Genomic DNA, 19947 nt, shown 5'->3' on the forward strand with positions numbered 1-19947 from the left:
GCAAGAACCTGTTTCTTTTCATGGTTTATAAATAGGTTCCTGGAGAATAATCGCGGTGACAGACATTTGTTTGAAGCAGTCAGCTGGTATTGATTTCCATATAATTTAATTTCCTCCGCACACTTCGTTGTTGTTGCGAATATAACTGTATCAGGCACCGACAGTGACAGCCACTTAGGAGCCACAAGGAGCGTGTGCTTTCTACCAGGCAACGGCTGTTGAAATGAAATTGTGCATTTCTCTTATTGTTTGTCTGCTTTAACCGTGTACAAACCCACATTTCAAACGAGCTCCGGGTGATCTGAGGCTTCTTGTAATCAAAAGGAAAAATAGTTTACAGGGTGTAGTTGGGATCCTTACCTCGCTTCAGCGTACACACACACACACACACTCACACACACACACTCACACACACACTTCATGTTGGAAACGCCAGGAAAAGGAAATTGCTTCAGAGAAAAGGGGATAAGATAGTGAAGAGAACTTTATTCTCCCTTACATCGTGTTGGATTGTTTGCCTCTTTCAATATGCATCTATCTATAAATAGATGTATACACACACATTTTTTTTTCTTCAACAGGACACAGAATCAAGCCAGTTTATAGAAAAGCATGATTAAAAAATTAATTCAAATAAATTTCAAAGAACCGGACTCAAGCTCTGTTCCAACCTTTAATTATTTTTATTTTATTATTGTGAAATCAAAACGTAGGAAGAATAAATCAATTAGCCAACCTGCTATATGGCCCTTATGTGGCAGACAGATCAAGGGGCTCCCCGGGGAACCCAGTTCAGGTGCCCGAGTCCCCAGGGACTCAACGCTTGCTCAGGGTGATAATAAGAGCCCAGATGTTATCGCATCTGCGGCGAGAGAGCAAGGGGCTGCTTGTGGGAGGCAGAGATCAGATAGATAATCTTTCCGGTCTGTCTCACACCAAGGAGATCTGTATTTCCACCAAAGATTAGATTCATTTCTATAAGCCTAATTTTGCGTTCCCGTGGATCTCTTTGGATCAACGCGAGCGTATTTAGCGGACCCATTCACTACCCACATTCCAAGAACAGCCCACAGGCGTCACCAGGGCTTTTTTCCCCTCTCTTTCTTTTCTTTTCTCGCTACCTTTCTCTCTCCCCCACCCCCTTGCAGCTCGAGAGGGGAGTAAGAAGGATGCTCACTTGCTAGTGTGAGAAGGAACCTTGTTTTCATCCATTACGCGGTCCCCTGGGACTGCTAAATGCAACTTTATCTCTACGGGGAATGGACGGCGACCAGGACATCGCTGGAGGGAGCGAGTGAGTCTACGGTAGTTGTCGCACCGGGTGTCCAGGCTTAACTTAATCCTTCCTGACACCTATGGCGGCCTTTCCCTGAGCTATCCTTCGGGGCTGGGGGTCGGGGCGGGGGGGGGGGGGGGGGGGGGGAGGGGGGGGCGGGTAGGGTGGAGGAAGGGCCCCGCAGAGGGGGGCCGCCTAGATCCTGTCTCCCCCTCCCCCCAGGGAAACAGTGGCTTTTACGGACCCCAAAGAATGCAGGGGAAACAGAAATTCAAATAGCACCGGTTTGGGGCTACATGGACCCTGCGGTTGGTGGCGGGGGAGGGGCAGTGGTGGCTCCTGAGTCCCCGAAGCCCATCTCAGTTTACCTTCCAACTCTTGAGCGGGTACCAACTAATCCACTGGCAAGTCCCTGGCCTGAGGGCAAGAGTTCACCTTCTTGTTGAGACTTTGTTCCTAGTTCACTTGAGTGAACTGGCCCAGTTGGGGGTGGGGGGCAGATCTTTGCCCAGAGTATCTCACTAATTGGGTACACTTACCAACTCACTACCCACCCCTCCCAGTAACGGATTGGAAGCCCATTTAGATAGAGCACATCTGTGTGTACCCTAGCACTTGGGAAAATACCCCATAGAACAATACATGTGTGCAAGAAGGAAGAGAAGGCAGATGGGAAGGGCAGGGAGCAAAAGGGAGTTCAGCAAGCCAGGGTCATTGGGGTGGGGGGTGGTGAGGAGGCGGGTCAGAGGGAAGATCACTTAAGGGGTCTCCTCTCTACCTAAAAAAGGATGCAGATTCGAACAGAAGGGCCTGTTGTCCCCAGGTAGAGCTGGATATCTTGATTCCAGACAGCTCTTTCTCTGAAATCATTTATTTCATCCCTCCCTCATTTACTTTCTACCCTACCTTCCTTCCTCAAATACTTGCTGAGCACCCATCTTGTCCAGGGCAAGACACTGGAGATTAAATGAAGTATAAAATTCAGGTATCTGCCCTCTAGGCAGTCTATGAGAGTAGGGCAGCTACAGGTGAATGGGGTGCTTTTTGTGGTCCAGGGCAAGCCCAAGGTGCAAAGACAGGGAGTTGGTGGGGGATGATGCTTGGGAGAATTAACCTGCCACCTCCCTGCCAGCCCTCAGTTCCAGGCTAGAGAGTGGGAGATGGTGGTGAGTCTGCAGGCAGTTCCTTGGATCTTATCAAGCCTTTCCCTACTTTCCCCAGGGCAGTGAAAAGAAAGGTGGCCAACTGGGGCCCAGTCCATCCATGTCACTGCTTTGTTTTCCAGGTTTGGCGAGTGCAGTAACTGGATGGCCCGCGCCTGAACTAGTGATACCCACATGGGATCAGAACCTTGGCATAGAATTCTGGGCAGGGTTTTTTTTTTTTTTCCTGTTTAATGATCAGCACAGATTCCCTCCTCCCCCATCTCATAGCTTTGCATTTTATCAAGAGGGAGGTAATGAATGCACAGCTATTGATTTCCAAGGAATTTCTGCCCCCAGGGACAGGGAGTCTATCATCTGGATCAGAGGCACATTTCTTTCCCTCATTAATTAATTTTCTCCTCCTTCTTTGGCAGGCCCCACTTCACGTTTCCTTTGGCAGCGCCTCTTTCTCCAGCTCAGGGAGCAGACGTTGGTAGGTGGGAGTGAAGACCGGCGGGAGAGAAGCCGCACAAGGGAGGGACGGGCCGGGGGTGAATGCCCCCCGCCTTTGACCACCCCGCCCGCTGCACAGCTGCCACCCGCGGGGCAGCCCTTTTCTCTCCAGAGGAGCGCGGGGACAGTCTCCCCCTACCTCCCACCCGCCCCTCCTCCCCGGGGTTGAACCCGATTTATTAATCCACATTCAGGGACGGGGATGGGGATGGGGGCGGTACTGAGGGATGTCCACTGAAGTGAGTGGAGATTGTGTGTGTATAAGGGGAGGAGGTCAGACCCCACGTTCTTGCCCAAACCCGGGGAGCTGGGCCAACCTGCAAGCCCGGGCGGCCCCAGAGGGAGCTCTGCTTCTCGCAGATCCGGGGCGCCCCGTTTCCTCTGGGCTCCTGCCCAGACACTTGGCCCATTCACCGCGCAGCCAGCGCCCTGCGTTGGGGGAAGTCGCCAGAAAACGGAGTTGGCCGGCTTCCGAGGCCTCCTGGCTTGCCTTCAGCGATGAGGCTGAACTGGTCAGCAGGGAAGTGGCAGGCCTAGAATTGGGGGGTGGGGATCGGTCCTTGGGGGAGGGAATGCACTTGGGCCTCAGACCCCCTCCCCCTCGGACACCGTCTGTCCGAAGGGTGGGACAGAGGAGGGACTCCTGGCGGACTTTCGCTTCCCCTCCGGGCGGCGGTGCGAGCGCCAAGCCTGGGCAGCTCTGACCCTGGACCTCTCTACCCATCGCGCATCCCCGCCCAGCCCTCCCGCGGGTCAGGGACTGGGCTCCTGGCCCGCCTGGCCCGCTCTGCCCGTCAGGCCGTCCTGGGCGATTGCCCAGTCCTGTGCCACCCCCGAGGCCCAGCCCAACTCAAGGCGCGAGTCCACAGCCAGCCTCTCTTTGCGAGAGCATGTAGATTTCCTGAAGGCCTCTTCCTTCCTTTTCTACCTCCTGTCCCACCCGCACCCAGGCCGCTTGTCTCGCTCGGTCCCAAAAGGCCGTGGGTGAGTTATTGAGGCCCGTGGTGATCAGCTCCGCGGCGGAGGTTCTCGAGGAAGCAGATGGATAACCCACTGCTTTCGTTCCTCTGGCCGTTTAATTCAAAGGCAAAGTCCGTTGGGAACATTGCGACCACCCCACTCTCTGATACACTTGCGACCTGGGTGATGAGGCAGTAAAGTTCACTGCTGGTCATTATTACTCTTGGCTGCTACATTTGTAGAATCTATGTATATATACCTCCCCTAACCCCTCGGTGGACTTAAACCCACCTACCTTGTGAAAGCCCTAAGGATGATGCATGACCACGTCTCCGTCCTGACAGGGGCCGGCCTCCCCCGCCCGCTAGCTGCCAGAACCAGTTTCGCTGTCCGAGTGACAAGGGTGGGACCGCTAAGCTTGGTCACGGGACCCCTGGGGTTTAGTTCCCAAGGGAAGCAGAGCTCCCCCGCCCCGGCCTCTTCCGAAAAGGGAGATCGCGCTGGTCAGAGAAAGGGCTTCGAGGTCTCCTGGTTAAGAACAGCAACGAACCCATCAACTCTACAGTAGACACCTGCTTCCCTGACCCCACGCGACGAGATGGAAGTTGTGTCGCCTTCCTGTCCCCGGAGAGCCGCCGGCGCGGCGCTCCTACCCGAACGCCCGCTCGCGCAAGCTAAAGGAAACCGGAGGACCCCAGCCCCCGGAGAGTGCAGTTCCGGGGACGGAGAACAAGCGCCCATCGCACTCCGCAGGCTCGGCTCTGACTGCGGGAGCGGGATCCCCTGGAGGGTCCCAACGCCGCGGAGCAGAGCGCTAAGCCGAGTGCGCACGCCGAGGTGCGGGGCTGGGTCCTGCCGCCCGGCTCCAACGCTCGCCCGCGCCGTCGCCAGCCGCCCCTCCTCCCCGCTGCCTGCACAAATCAAAGCCCCTTCCGAGGGACTGGGAAATAGTTGCCTTGTCATGTAACACATTGCCCTGATTTATTATAAAATTTTAACGAAATCATGCATATTTTAACAGCCTTTAATCACTGCATGAAAATTTAATTCATGGACTGTAGCGCGTTTAAATAAATGAAGTGTTAATTCATTAGGATTAATTAATTTGTTAAAGGATTGTGTGCAAGGTTAAGGTAGAAAGAAAACTCTTTGTTGGTTTCGCGTCTTAATCGCCAGGTTTCGCGAGTAGTAATAAAAGGAAAGGAATCCTCAGCGCGGGTCCCTTCTTTGGGTGGAGCCTGAACGGGAGCCTCTGAGAGCGCCCTTAAGAGCGCGGGAAACTCGAGCTGGAGGGGCGCGGGCAGGTCTGTAGTCCCGGGAACCTGCGGGAGGTGGGGGAGCGTCACTGGCTTCGAGAATCCGGGAAGGAGGGGTTCGCCGGAACCAGAGGAAAGAAAGCGGGATCCCGAGGAAAGAAAGCGGGATCCCAGCCCAGACAAACGGGCCAGACCTCACCTCCCCACCCCCAGCACGAAGATGACCCGGTGAGTGAAGCGAGGTCGCGCCTTCCGGCCCTCGGAGCGCCAAGCCTCGGCTTAATGGACAGATGATGGCCCAGCCCTGCCACCTCCTGAGCCTTCCAGCGCCCAGGGAGTCACAGTCTCGCCGGCAGGCCGCCGGTTCTGGCGGCGAGGGCGAGCCTGGAGTCTCAGGGGACGCTCAGAGAGAGGAGGCGGACCAAAGCCAAACTTGACAGCGCAGGCTGAAGCCTTTGTCCATCAGGAGCCCTATTAGGGTTTCTTCAGCACCTCTTCTGAGACGTCTGAGAAATGGGCGCCCACTTGCAGGATAGCGGATACACACGCACAAGTAGATGTTCTCTTCTGCATCAAACTCTTATCCATCCTTAAAGACCCAATGCAAATAGCACTTCGGAAGCCACCAGGTTTCCTCTCTGCTCCAGGCTATCCCCGGGGCAGACACCTTTGTATTCACCAATGTTATATGAGAATTAGAGTGGGCCAGACCTAGGTCCTCCTTGGTATATGCCTATGTGAAATCCTTGCCCTAGGGTATTGGGTCTTTACATCCTCAAATTTTGTCACACTAGGCGCACACTTCTCCACACTTGGCTAATCCAACTAACATTGGAGAGGATCCACTCCCTGTTAAGACAAAGCAGACCTAGGAATGTACCTAGTTTCAAGAGGAGCTTCAATCAAAGGTATTCTAGACTGCTTCTGTCAGAGCAGACTGAAGATCAACCGAGCCTAAGCTTCAGACGGGTTCTTAAAAGAAAACTGCAACTTAATAGATGCTTCCTCTCTGAGTGGGGTTCCGAGAATTAGGCAATAAATGTTCACTATGCACTCTGAGATCATTGCTTAAAAGGTTTTCTCTCTGCCAAGTATTATTAAAAGGATCAGGTTACATCATGATAGGCAAAGACTGTGGTAGGACTCCCTAGAATAGGAACAGAGACCTTCTTAAGAGGCCTCAGGAAACACTTCTAATCTGATAGGCCAAACTCCATAAAATGAAGCTGTTCTCTACATGTATCATTCACAGGTACAAAAATGAGGGGGGAAAATTCTAGTGCATGAATTACACTTTGAATAATTGAATACCATTTAAGTAAATAGAGAGGCAATGGCACCCCACTCCAGTACTCTTGCCTGGAAAATCCCATGGATGGAGGAGCCTGGTAGGCTGCAGTCCATGGGGTTGGGAAGAGTTGGACACGACGGAGCGGACTTCACTTTCACTTTTCACTTTCATGCACTGGAGAAGGAAATGGCAACCCACTCCAGTGTTCTTGCCTGGAGAATCCCAGGGACAGAGGAGCCTGGTGGGCTGCCGTCTATGGGGTCACACAGAGTCGGACACGACTGAAGCAACTTAGCAGCAGCAGCAAGTATATAGAAACACCTTAAGAATCAAGACCAAAGTTCTTCCCTTGTTCAGCAGTACCATTAGAGGTTTCAAACCAGTAAATATGAGTTTATAAGAAAACACAGCAGATTTGATATTAAGGGACTATATATCTTAATGGCTGCCATTTTAAGTCTCAGTTGATCCATTAAAACAGGAAAAAGACATGTAATTTTGGATGGGATGGAGATCTTAAAAACTAAAAGATAAAACACTAAAGGTCATGTCAAAAAAATACCTAGCATCTTGCCACGTTTGCTTAGCCATAGCATTTTAAAGAGATGAGCAGTCAAAAGGTACTGTTTTTATAAAGACATGAAGTGATATGTCTTTCCCCTTTACCACTTGCACATCTTTTTCAAACACAGCTTTAGTGCTATTTTGAAATTCGTCTAAATGTCAGAGTTAATGTGAATCTTTATAAACTTAAAAGTAGCACACACATAATTCCCATCACTGAGCTTCCATTTAGGAGCAGACTTAGATCCAGGGCACAGGCAGGAGTTAAACGCTACTTGAAAAGAAACATACTAATATTTCCAAAATACTTTAAAAAGAATCCTTGGAAATTTCAAATCCACTCATCCTTTGGCCTGCAAATGTGAGCTCCCATGCATCTGACGCTTGAGGGATGAAGACTACAAGCTCTGGAGTCTGAGGCCCAGTTCCAGCACAGGGTTCTAAGCTCTGTGTGATCGCTAATTCTCAATTCACTTATTGGTAAACTGGAGAAAATTCTTGGCTCAGTTTGAAAAGATTATACAAGACAGAGGCTAGCAGAGTACTTGGTATCAATAAAAGGTAGTTTTTGTTTGAGTGTGTATATACAATAGACATATTTTAAAATGGGACTGGGCCTTCCTGGTGGCTCAGTGGTACAGAATCCGCCTGTCAGTGCAGGAGACTCGGGTTCAATCTGTGGGTCAGGAAGTTCCGCTGGAGAAGAAATGGTAACCCACTCCCGTATTCTTGCCTGAAACACCCCATGGACAGAAGAGCCTAGTGGGCTACAGTCCATGGGGTCATAAAAGAGTTGGATATGACTGAGTGACTAAACAACAACAAAATGAGACTACCATGTCTGTCATGACATTTGAAATTATGGTAAAGAGATTAGGAGTACAGAAGTGTCATTAAAATCAAATCCTGCACAGACTATTTCCTCTCATTGAGTAATGTCAGGTTATTTTAATATGATACATGAGTTAGTGTTTTAGAGAGGATGAAGCAGTGCTTCTGAAGCAGCTGGGAAATATTCCAGCCCAAGAGAGACACCCTCACCCCCATTAGGCTTTAGTCAATCAGGCTACATACTCTGCATTTCCATGACACAGTGTCAGTTTGTATTAAAAACTAACACACTCATGGTGAAAAATAAAAAAAATTACAGACAGAATTACAGTGAGGTTTACCCCCAAGTTTACTCTATTCAGAAAGATTTTAGATTTCTACATTTAATAGAATTTCAAATGCATATCTACATTGTCAAAGATATTTAAATGGTGGTTATCTATGAAAGTTTATCCATTAACTTAAAGATTATCAGAAAGACAAAGTCATGCACAAATACTTATTGGAAAAAATATGACAGAACAAAAATTACGCTTTACATTAAGCCTTTTGTGTGTGTGTGGGGGTTCTTATTACTTTTAAAAGCAGAGGTCATGATTTTCCAACTCATAAAAGTGGTTTTTTATATTTCTATGGTTTCATTGAATCCTGAGTCAATTATAACAAAGGTCAGCAAATTTCTCTGTAAAAGGCCAAATAGTAAATGTTTTAGGCTTTGTGGGCCATATGGTCTCTGCTGCAACTATTCAGTTTTGCTCTACCAGTGCTAAAGCAGTCCTATCGGATAAACTGTAAAATGTGTAGCTGTGTTCTAACAAGACTTTGTCTAGGAATATTGAGATTTAAACCTCATATCATTTTCCTGTGTTATGAAATATTCTTTGGATTTTTAAAAACCATAAAAATGTATAAAACATTTTTGGTTCACAGGCCTTTCACGAAAACAGGCACAGGCCAAAATTGGGACCATTGGCCAAAGTTTGCCAACCCCTGTATAATAAAAGCAATACAATAAAAAATGCTAAGTTGTACTGGTCTTTGTAGGCTAATTCAACATGGGACAACAACAAGGATTACAGTGTTTATGACATCCTTTATTCAGTTCACATAGAAAAGCATGCAGTATTAATGTAAAACAGTACAGTATTAATGTAAAATGTTCAGTGCACATTAGATAAACAAGTCATTAACATACAAACCATTTTTAAAGGCCTATCCGGGCATACCAAACATGTTTAGAATATATCTTTTAAGAACCTAAATTAAAAATTGTGCTTAGCTCACCTATTCTCACCCTCCTCTCAACATTCTTCATGAAAAACAATCTTTTTTCTGTCCTACATAAAAGATAATCTTTTAGCCAACTGAAACTTCTTCTTCTTAAGTAAGTAAAACAGTGCAAGCAAGACTGCTACCATGCATACAGAGTTTCCATGAAGAACAGTAACATGCAAACAAGAACTGTACCACTCCAAAGAAAGCTCCCCTAGGGCATAAGTGGATCAAGAACTTGGCAATGAGTGCTTTTGCACCTGTATATCTGAAATAATGAAAAGCCACCATGTTTAATCTTCTCCAAACCTGCCTTCTTGCTAAAGTAGGCAAATTTCTGACTTTCAACACACACAAAAAGATAAAAGAATGAAAGCTACCAGACATAAAACAAATATTTTCATACAGAAAATGATTTCTCTCTTCCTAGCAACATATTTTCACAAAAACTGGACAAAACACATTGTTAAAAATGCAAACATATATGTAAAACCTAAAAAAAAAAGCCAGTGAGTACTGGACTAAGGTTTGAGTGCTGTTTCTCCATCGTGGCCTTGAATAAAAGTTAGACTATCACTAAACATAAATTAAAAGGGGCAGGAAAAAGAATTTCCACCCTAAGAAGCTTTAAAGAAAAGTGTCTTATGAACTGTATATAGACTGCACCAAAGCTTTAAGAAATCCAAATTCTGAAGATAACTGAGACTTACTAATAGTCATTGTATCCAAATAGATAAATCAAGATTTAAGAAAACAAAATATACCGAAACCAGACACAAAAGGAACCCTCTCCCTAACTTCTCTGGTCAAAAAGATCCCTAAATGAAAATGAAAGACTAAACTCTTCAAAATGAACAAAAGTATCCAGGGTACAGGCTAATCCACCATTCTGACTTGACACCTGACTAAAGATTATCAATTCAAAATTGTACAGGGCTTTTATGAGGGGAAAAAAAAGTAACTTTAAAACCTTATATTCCTCTCAGGACAAAAACATAAATGACATCTTTCTAATTGGTCAACTTTTAGTTGCTTTTGATGGGCTGGCATTGGAAAGGCTGCTCTGGATTTTTCTTTTTGCTGATTGATTCACATTTTTATTCCTTTTTTCAGGCACAAAAGAAGTAGACCAAGGAGACTGAAGGTGGTTATGAAGACCAGGCATCTCTGAGGACATCTTAAACAAAGATGACCCAAACCTTTGATCTTCAAATAGCCGGTTTGTACTGCTTAACAAAACACCCTGGGAAAACTCAGTCTGAAACAAACAACTTGGTGGTTTGATTTCATTGGTTCCTGGGTTTGAACGGGAATGGAGTGAAAAATCTTCATTCATTTCTTGGTCAGATGGAGAGAGGAGAAAAAAAGAATTGGGTTTCCATTCATTTCCATTTTCTAACTGATCAGTAGTTAGAGAACCTTTAGAAAGGTTTGGTTTAGTTCTTTCTTCCAACTTATCTGTTTCCTCAAGGAATTCACTGCACTGAGATGACTTTGATAACCCATCCAAGTCCAGCGACTTAAAACCGTTATTACAGGGGCTCTTGCTGTTGTCTGACTCTGACATCATTGAATCCAGCTCCGAGATTTTGTCAAGGTAAGCTGCATCCATTGATGCTTCACTGGATGTTCTTGTCCGATTCATTTCAAAAGAGCGGAGAGAATTCAACCTCTTGGATAAACACGAACCTGGTTTCTCACTCAATTTTGAAGAAATTTCTCCAACACAATTTGCTATTGTGTTCTCTTCTGAGCTTTCAAAGTCCAAGCTGGGGGAATAGCTTGTGGAACAACAATCCCAAAACCCTGTCTTCGGGGAAGTAAAACACTCTGATTTCTTTTCACTCTCACTTCTATCATCTTCTGAAGAATCTTTATTACACACATTTGGAGAATCACAGAAATCATCAAACATCAATTTTCTGAGATGGTTTGACTGCTTTTTAGAACCTCCTGCTTTGACTACAGAGCTCTCTCTATTATCTGGCGTATTGAGCTGAAGACAACTAAGGGACAAAGGAGCACAGGAAGCTGGAAGATCGTAGAGTTCTTCATCTTTATAGGGCATGCAGTCACTTGGCTTATTTCCCCACTCTCTTTCCAGATAGGTATCCATACTTGTATCTGTCACAGTGAGCACTGTTTCCACTCGCTTCTGATATAGGTCTTGGTTCTTAGAACAATTTGGTTCTGTTTTGCTGGTGCCCTCCTGCCTGACAGAACTGCTAGAAGGTTTTGCCAGGTGAGAACTCGAGGTGGCTGAGCCAAGCTGCTTTCTTGCACCATCACCTTGGTTCTTGGATGCCATATCCTCCTCGGTGCCTTTGCTTCCCTTGCTGTCTGTAGAAAGTGCTCTCTGACAAATGGCATCCATCGCTTCCTTCTCGTCACTTGAATTCTTCAGCTGTGTAATTTGAGACTCCAGTTCCTCTATATATTTATCACTTCGTTCCAGTGCTTTCTTGAGACGATTGGTTTCACGTTCATACTGCTCTACTTTGGATTGCAGAGCAGCTACTGTAAACCTTCCAAACCTGCAAGGAATGGAAGGATAGTTAACCTTACAGTTTAAGCTTTCTTCTTTCTAAAGTTTAAGAATGCAAACTGTCTCCACCCATCCTAATTGCATGTAACAGTGACATTTCAGACTGCTCAATGAACAGGATAAGAGCAAGGGCAGATGTAGTATCTTCAAAAGAGGGTTTCCCCATTTATGTAATTACAAGCATATGATAATAATAGGAAAGACCTAATAGGATACTTCTGTGGTCAAATCACGCTAGTGCTGACAGCGAGGCAGAAACTTGCTGATGATTCCCCTCCCCAAGTGCTGGCGCTATCAATCCAGCTCATATATGCATGAAGAGTTATACCCTAAAACAATGGCAAAGATTTATGATAACATTTGAACAGTGGTCCACATCTTGAAATATTTACATTCAATCATTTTCCTATTGTACAGCAGTGTTTTACAATACATTTCTTATACAATGTCACCTTGTCAAACATAAAATGCCAATTTGAAATTCAGAAATCTTAGCAGTTCCAGCAGGGAGTGGTTTTAAATACTTATTTGGACCCTTTCAATTACAGCTACCCTTGATCTGAAGTTTTCACTTGGCCTTTCTGAATACTCGGCTTTAACTCATTTCAGCTCTACTTATTTTTGGCATTTTACAACCGTGTGGGACATCAATCTCATTTCTTCTAACTTTGAGATACAAAGTCGGTGCTTGAGATTCCAATGTAATACACATTAAACATTTTCAGATTTTCTGAAAAGTATGGGAAAAAGAACACAACAATAATTCACTCCTCTCACTTGGGATTATCTTTGGTTCACTATTCCCTTTTAAGAATGAGTACTGGGTTTGGCTCAGAAAGCAGTTTTTGAGCACCAAATGTTTGGATGGTGGTATATTTGGAGCTGATGATAAAATGATTGGTAGGACTGTCCAGCTCCAAGGGACATAAAATATCTACCTTAAATTCTATCTGATCTGGCCACCAAGGAAAATTACATCTTTCAGGAAACTGCTTCATAGGAGTCAATAAACATAGGTTTTATATTCTAATCCCATGAAAAATAACTTCTCTCCACAAAAGTATTTTAAAAGGCTTTTTATTAATCATTTTTTCAATGACTTAAATAGAGATCCATCTTAAAGAATTCAAGGATTGTCTGTTTGGAGCAAGGTACTTGAGAAGGTGATTTTTAAAACTTGTTTTAATCTATGGATTTATATTTTTCTTTCTTTTTTCCCTAATTACAAAAATAATAAAAATTAATAAAATGTACTAAGTATTAAAACATAAAAAAGGAGAGGGAGTCAACAGTAACTGTACCTCTTTGAGTCAACCACTGTATGTTCTATGACTCCCACTCAGCACCCATCAACTCCTCCTAAACTAAAGCCCAATTCACTCCCCAACTCTCCCCTAACATGATTCCTGCTCTTGCACTGAGGGACAAGAATAAGGGCAAAGGTAAATATAGACTCATAAAATCTCAGGATTAGAAAGGGCCTTAAAAGACAGGTTGCTGAATATTCATCTACTCCCTGCAATTAACTGAACTCCCAAAAAGAGCATACTCCCTTCAACTTCTAAAAATCAAGCAGGCACCATGAGTATAACAAAAATAAAAGCAACTACAATAATTAGCCTCCTTGTTTTAAAGACAAAGTTTACGATTACGAGTATTTGGTTAAATCAATGATGGGTGGTTTTCCTTCTTCGCCAAAGGAAAATAATTTTTGTTTGTAAAGGTGGTATTTGACAGAGCGGCAGTTTCTGCAAGAGAATTTTAAAAGGTGGATAAAGATCTTTAAGTTCATTCAGCAAAAATATATATGTGGGGTTTGGGGACTTCCCTGGTTGTCTAGTGGTTAAGACTGTACTTTCAATGCAGGATGTGCGGGTTCAATACCTAGTCAGGGTCCAAAGACCCTGCACAGCTTAGTCAAGAGCTAAAAAAACAAAACAAAACTGTGAGTTCCTGATTGTAACTACTCTGGCATAATCAAACCCACATACTTTTTAACGGAAAAACTGTGCAGCATGTTTAGTTAATGCAAACAGCAAAAGTGACAGTCTTAAATTTGCTTACCAAGATAAAACTTTTTTCTTATGCAGTTTTAATAATAAAACTATCCTCAAATGAAATATCAATAACCTCAGACACGCAGATGACACCACACTTACGGAAGAAAGCGGAGAAGAACTAAAGAGCCTCTTGATGAAAGTGAAACAGGAGAGTAAAAAAGTTTGCTTAAAACTCAACATTAAGAAAACTAAGATCATGGCATCTGGTCCCATCACTTCATGGCAAAGAGATGGGGAAACAATGGAAACAGTGACAGACTATTTTGGGGGGCTCCAAAATCACTGAAGCCATGAAATTAAAAGACGCTTGCTCCTTGAAAGGAAAGTTAAGCCCAACCTAGAAAGCATATTAAAAAGCAGAGACATAACTTTGCTAACAAAGGTCCGTGGAGTCAAAGCTATGGTTTTTCCAATAGTCATGTATGGATGTGAGAGTTGGACTGTGAAGAAAACTGAGTGCTGAAGAATTGATGCTTTTGAACTGTGGTGTTGGAGAAGACTCTTGAAAGTTCCCTGGACAGCAAGGAGATCCAACCAGTCCATCCTAAAGGAAATTAGTCCTGAATATTCACTGGAAGGACTGAAGCTAAAACTCCAATACTTTGGCCACCTGATGCAAAGAACTGAGTCATTTGAAAAGACCCTGATGCTGGGAAAGATTGAAGGTGGGAGGAGAAGGGGACAACAGAGGATGAAATGGTTGGATGGCATCACTGACTCAATGGGCATGAGTTTGAGTAAGCTCCAGGAGTTGGTGATGGACACGGAAGCCTGGCGTGCTGCGGTCCATGGGGTCACATTGGACACAACTGAGCAACTGAACTGAACTGATCCTCAGATGAGGAAAAAAATCAAATCAAATAATGTTACTAGATAGTAAGTCAGCTATTCCCATAGGATGTCCTTGGAGACTCAGTAGTGACAAATAGGGAATGTTTCCCAAAATATCAGCAGCTTCTTATTCTAGGTTTTAGCCTGAAATTCAGATATAATGTCATTTTATGATGCTATATTTGATGATGCCCTTCATTTTTCACTATTATGTTTTTTAAAAAAGTTAGTTAACAAATGTTCTGAGTTGAAGTCAAAATAATAGCCTAAGTGTATTTTTTGTATCACTTTGGAGAGAAAGCCAAAGTGGCACGAGAACTAACAACAGAGGCCAGCAACAAAGCACATCTGAGAGGGACAAGCAAGGAGGAGTCACTGATGGAGCTGCTATTTTCTAAAAGGTCACTGCCCTCAATTCTCCAAAGTTCTACTTCAATACATAATATTTTGAATGCTGCTGCTGCTGCTAAGTCGCTTCAGTCGTGTCCGACTCTGTGCGACCCTATAGACAGCAGCCCAGCAGGCTCCCCCGTCCCTGGGATTCTCCAGGCAAGAACACTGGGGTGGGTTGCCATTTCCTTCTCCAATGCATGAAAGTGAAAAGTGAAAGTGAAGTCCCTCAGTCGTGTCCGACTCTTATCGACCCCATAGACTGCAGCCCACCAGGCTCCTCCGTCCATGGGATTTTCCAGGCAAGAGTGCTGGAGTGGGGTGCCATTGCCTTCTCCAATACTTTGAATAGTCAAACCTTTTTTCCATGCTAATAAGGACCCTGGGCTGGTGGGCAAACCAAAAGATATATATAGTGAAAGTCAATGAACTGATCAACTAAATTAACTGATCCATGTAGTTTATCTGTTTTCTGTCTCTCTTTCTCATTAGAACATAAGCTCCAAGAAAGCAGGAACCATGGTTAGCTCCCTAGAATAATCCTTGGTACACAGTAGTTTCTCATTAAATATTTCTTGAATAAAAGTTATTTTCTTACTTTAAGATACATCAATGCTTTACATCAAGACAGAGCCAACACCATAGGATAATCCAAAGGTCCTCGGGCCTCTTTTACATGTATTGTGAGTCACTATATTAGTAAACTAAATGTTCCATATATCTGACTGTTTATTTCCTTTCTTTTCTACTGACACCAAGGAAAGCAACAGAGAATGACATACACAGTAGAGTTCGTATTATACAGGCTTGCTGTTCTATACTCCATTTAAAATAAATTTCCACTTTCACCTTAGGAAGAGAATGAAAACATATGAGACTTCTGACATATTTTTAGCTTACCCTAGATACTGATATTAAATTTGGCAAAAGACAGTTTACTTGCTCATACAGAAATAACAATTAGAGATGCATAACTGATGCTATACTTACACGGAAGAAAACAATGAGGATAAGAGCTTATTTAACTTGGGTTTTAATACTTCTTTATTCTCTAATTCAAGATATTTCCAGAGTACATAACATTAAATGAATCAATGCCAAGGCAAGCTAGAGGGATTTCTAAAATCATTTACCATACTTCCTTTTCCTGAGCAAATTTCAAAATGGAGTATTCTTATAAACATTCCATTAGAGACCAAAGGCTTTGATTTTCAAAGCAGCAGTGATGGCCAAAGGCTTCATTACGTCAGAGAAAACAGAAAGCAGTTTGGGAGCTGCATCTGATATCTGAAGTATGTTTTGCTAGAATCTAAGAAGTTTAAGGGATTTTCCCTCTTGCAGCGTTAACTGATGTACACGTTCTGGCTCAGGGCTCTCCTGTCCAAAAAACGACATAGGTACAAGAGTGTTCCTGTCTCTACTAGAAGTAAGAGAAATGAAAGTCCTACTGGTTTGACCTCTGCAGTATTATAACTAGAATAAAGGCATCTCTAATAATGAAAAAGTCCCAAGACCACATTTTCTCATAGCTCATCATACAGGAGGAAAAGAATGTGTTTGAAGGGGTGAGAAGAAGTAAATGTGGTAAAAGAATAAATGCCAGAACCAGGTGTGAAAAGAATGAACCTCTAGAGCTCTTTGGCCATTAACGGGCCGTGAAACTTGAGTGATCGAGTTTGCCTCTCTAGTTCTTAATGGTAGCCCAAACAAAACGGATTAATGCGGCAAGCCCAGTAGGTTGCCAAGACCACCAAATTTCAGAAACATCTTCTTGAGGAACAAGAGGGGCTCTGGGGAAGTGAGCCCCTCTGCCTCATGTACCTTTGATTTTATATCTTTTCCTAATTTGGCACCTGAGCTAATAGTGAAACAAAGTAAAAACAATCTTTGGATCTGAGCCAGTGTTTGTGATCCAGCCTGTCTGTGACCAATCGGGTCATTTCTCTCCAAGTTTGAAAGTGACTGTGCACGAGTTACCCACTTCACACACAGACAATAAAACATAAGAGTTGTGCTGTGACATGACATTTTTACAGAAACGGAAATTCAAAACACAAAACTGGCCAACAAAGATGAGATGTAGCAAACAAATGGTAAAGTGATTAATGCTAAGCAGTCAGTCAGTTGAGTTGCTCAGCTGTGTCTGACTCTTGGTGACCCCAAGGACTGCAGCACACCAGGCTTCCCTGTCCATCACCAACTCCTGGAACTTGCTCAAACTCATGTCCATTGAGTTGGTGATGCTAGTAGTAAAGTTAGAATCAAATGGAAATATAGAGAAGAATAGCTGACTCAGGAATGCTGAAACTGTTGCTATTTAAGAAAACCTAGGTAAGCCAGAGGAACTGGGAAAGGCGAACTTACTGATGCAAACTTAGGTATACAACAATTTGTTGAAGTGTCAGAAAAATTTTTGCTTTTATTATCATAAGCTATATGATAAGAAGGCAAGCACAATTCAAATTATTGTCCATAAGTTTTCAATAAAGAAATGACATTCCAATTCTCAATGCTTCTATATGTAATTCATTGTATATATAAATATTAAGTACTAAATAGGTATCAGTTTTATTATTTTTTCATCTTTATATACATTTATAGAGATGAAATGTTTTGATAAAATTATTAAAGTTTATAGAACAATGTGATTTTTCTCACTGATTATTAAGACTGCTTTGCATGGTTTTAGGTTCAATGGTCATTTTTATGGTTCTGCACAACATGGAAAGTGAGGATTACCTGTAGTAAAGTAATGCTTGGTGTGTGGGAAAACCAAGCAAACTTAAGTGAGTCTCAAACAATTGTTTTTTAAAGAACTATTACACATACCTAAGAAAAAATGACCCATCATAGAGCAAATTTTACTGCAGCGCTGCCTGGCTACACAGCTGCAGTTGCATACCTTCTCATCCCCTGACTTGCAGAGATACCAGGCAAGTATCTTCTTCACTTTAAACATGGAGGAAAGGTAGACCTTCAGGAGAACAAAATTTTCTATTGTTCCCTTCCCTCAGTATTTTCTCATAAAGCATGATGTGTGAGCTGGAGATTCCTTAAGTCTGCAAATGCTCTCTTTGATTCAGTTCAGTTCAGTTGCTCAGTCATGTCTGACTCTTTGTGACCCCAAGGACTGCAGCACACCAGGCTTCCCTGTCCATCATCAACTCCTGGAGCTTACTCAAACTCATGTCCGTCCATAGACTTGGTGATGGCATCCAACTATCTCATCCTCTGTTGTCCCCTTCTCCTCCTGCCTTCCAGCATCGGGGTCTTTTACAATGAGACAGTTCTTCACATCAGGTGGCCAGAATATTGGAGTTTCTCTTTGATTAGACGTAACTTAAGTGAGTAGTGTGTAATAGGAGCTCCTTGGGACCTGAGTTTGGCTAGAAGGAAGAAAAGGAGAGGTCCCAGCATGTGCTTTGCCATGCACATGTGTGGAGAGGATGGGGAGGGGCGTATTCCAGGGAAAGCGTACAGGGAGGACCAGCACTGAGGCAGCTCCAGCCTGTATCTGCTGGTGGGGGCCCTTCTCTAACCTGCTCCCAATGACCTGTCTGTGTGTGACCTGTATCTATTCTCATCCTTCTGTGTGTAACGGCAGGACGGGGGAAAGCGTTCTGTCTTTAAACTGCAAGAGAAGCTTTGGGAAGTGCCCTAGACATTTTCAGCCACTGCTGAACCCAATGACTTGCCAGGGTTTCTTCAAGAGAGTCTTCTCTGTTTAAAATGAAAGACTCAGTTATGAAAATGCTACATTTCTTGAGACTTTGGTAATCATAAAAGTTACTATCTATGGCCAATCCTGTCACAATAGTTGAGTCCACAAAAATTTATTAAGCCACATGAAGCCTACTGAGAGAGAACTGGAAAAAAACCTTCCCTCCTGAGGACCCAAAACAATGTTTCTATTCCCTGGCCCAACATCCAAATAAATAAATAAAAGTGAACTCTGGGGATGGACATTACCAAAAGTGTAACAGGTAAATCTACAGTAGTGTAAGCGACGATTAATGACAATGATGGTGACAGTTAACAGCAGCAGTCACAATTTACTAAAGTTTACTTGTGTCAAGTACATTGCTATATACTTGATATATATCATCATGTCACCTTTATGAAGCAAGAGCTATGTTTCTTATTTTAAGGATGAAAAAATGAGACACTTAAAGCACTTGTCTCTTGTCCCAGGTTATACAGAAAGGAAGCAGCAGGAAGCCAAGTCTGCCTAAGTCCAAATACCATGTATGAAACCACGAGATGCCCACACGTGAGATCCCTGCTTAAGTAATATCAGCACCTACTTATACTATGACGTAGTAAAAATGCTAGCATGTCTACTGAGTGCCAAGTCTAGCACTGTTGTAATATTTATTAATACATACATTTGCTAATAGAAATATGGAGAGGAAATAAGATGTAGGAAGACATTCAGATCTGTCTGCACAAAGCCAATAAACATTTATCAAACATCTATCATGTTCTAGACATAAGTTCAAGAGCATTTTCAAGCTGCCAAAGATCATTTATTAAAATGGCCTTCCAGGAAACTGTAGCACAGATCAACCTGGCAAATGCCAACCCAAAAAGGGTGACTATTTTAACCAGAGATATGTAAACTAAATCTGAACTAGAATCATAAACTGGAAGCTCCATCTTTAATTGTTCTATGTATAAAAAACATACATGATCTTCTTGTCTACCTCATGCACAATCAGCAGGCATTTTCAACTACAAAGAAACAAAGCTACTGATGAAATGAGCAAAATTTTAAATGCAAAAATTTTAGGACCTAAATATCACATAGTACTTACACACGGGTATAACAGGAATAAAAAACATAACCTATGCTACACTGCATCTTAGTTTTATCCCAAAACAGAATGTGCTCCAATATCTGCAAGAATTAAAAAAAAAAAGCCACAGTTCCTCCCTAAAGACAGAGGTCAGCCCTTGCAGCCATTCCTTTTTCCTCCACCTCTCAAAAAATAAAGGCAGTGTCTGGATTTGCAA

At 43.4% G+C, this 19947-nt stretch overlaps 1 protein-coding gene across 1 annotated transcript in view; it reads right to left on the bottom strand.

Annotated features, from left to right (window-relative positions):
* Positions 1 to 10126: 10126 nt before the first annotated feature.
* OBI1 (ORC ubiquitin ligase 1) overlaps positions 10127 to 19947 on the bottom strand; it is a 40354-nt gene continuing 30533 nt past the window's right edge. Inside the window, exon 6 of the mRNA XM_052650318.1 lies at positions 10127 to 11642. Coding sequence (XP_052506278.1) covers positions 10127 to 11642 — 1516 coding nt within the window. The remainder of the gene's footprint in view (positions 11643 to 19947) is intronic.

Source organism: Budorcas taxicolor, chromosome 12 (genome assembly GCF_023091745.1).
Source record: "Budorcas taxicolor isolate Tak-1 chromosome 12, Takin1.1, whole genome shotgun sequence".
Classification (NCBI taxonomy): Eukaryota; Metazoa; Chordata; class Mammalia; order Artiodactyla; family Bovidae; genus Budorcas; species Budorcas taxicolor.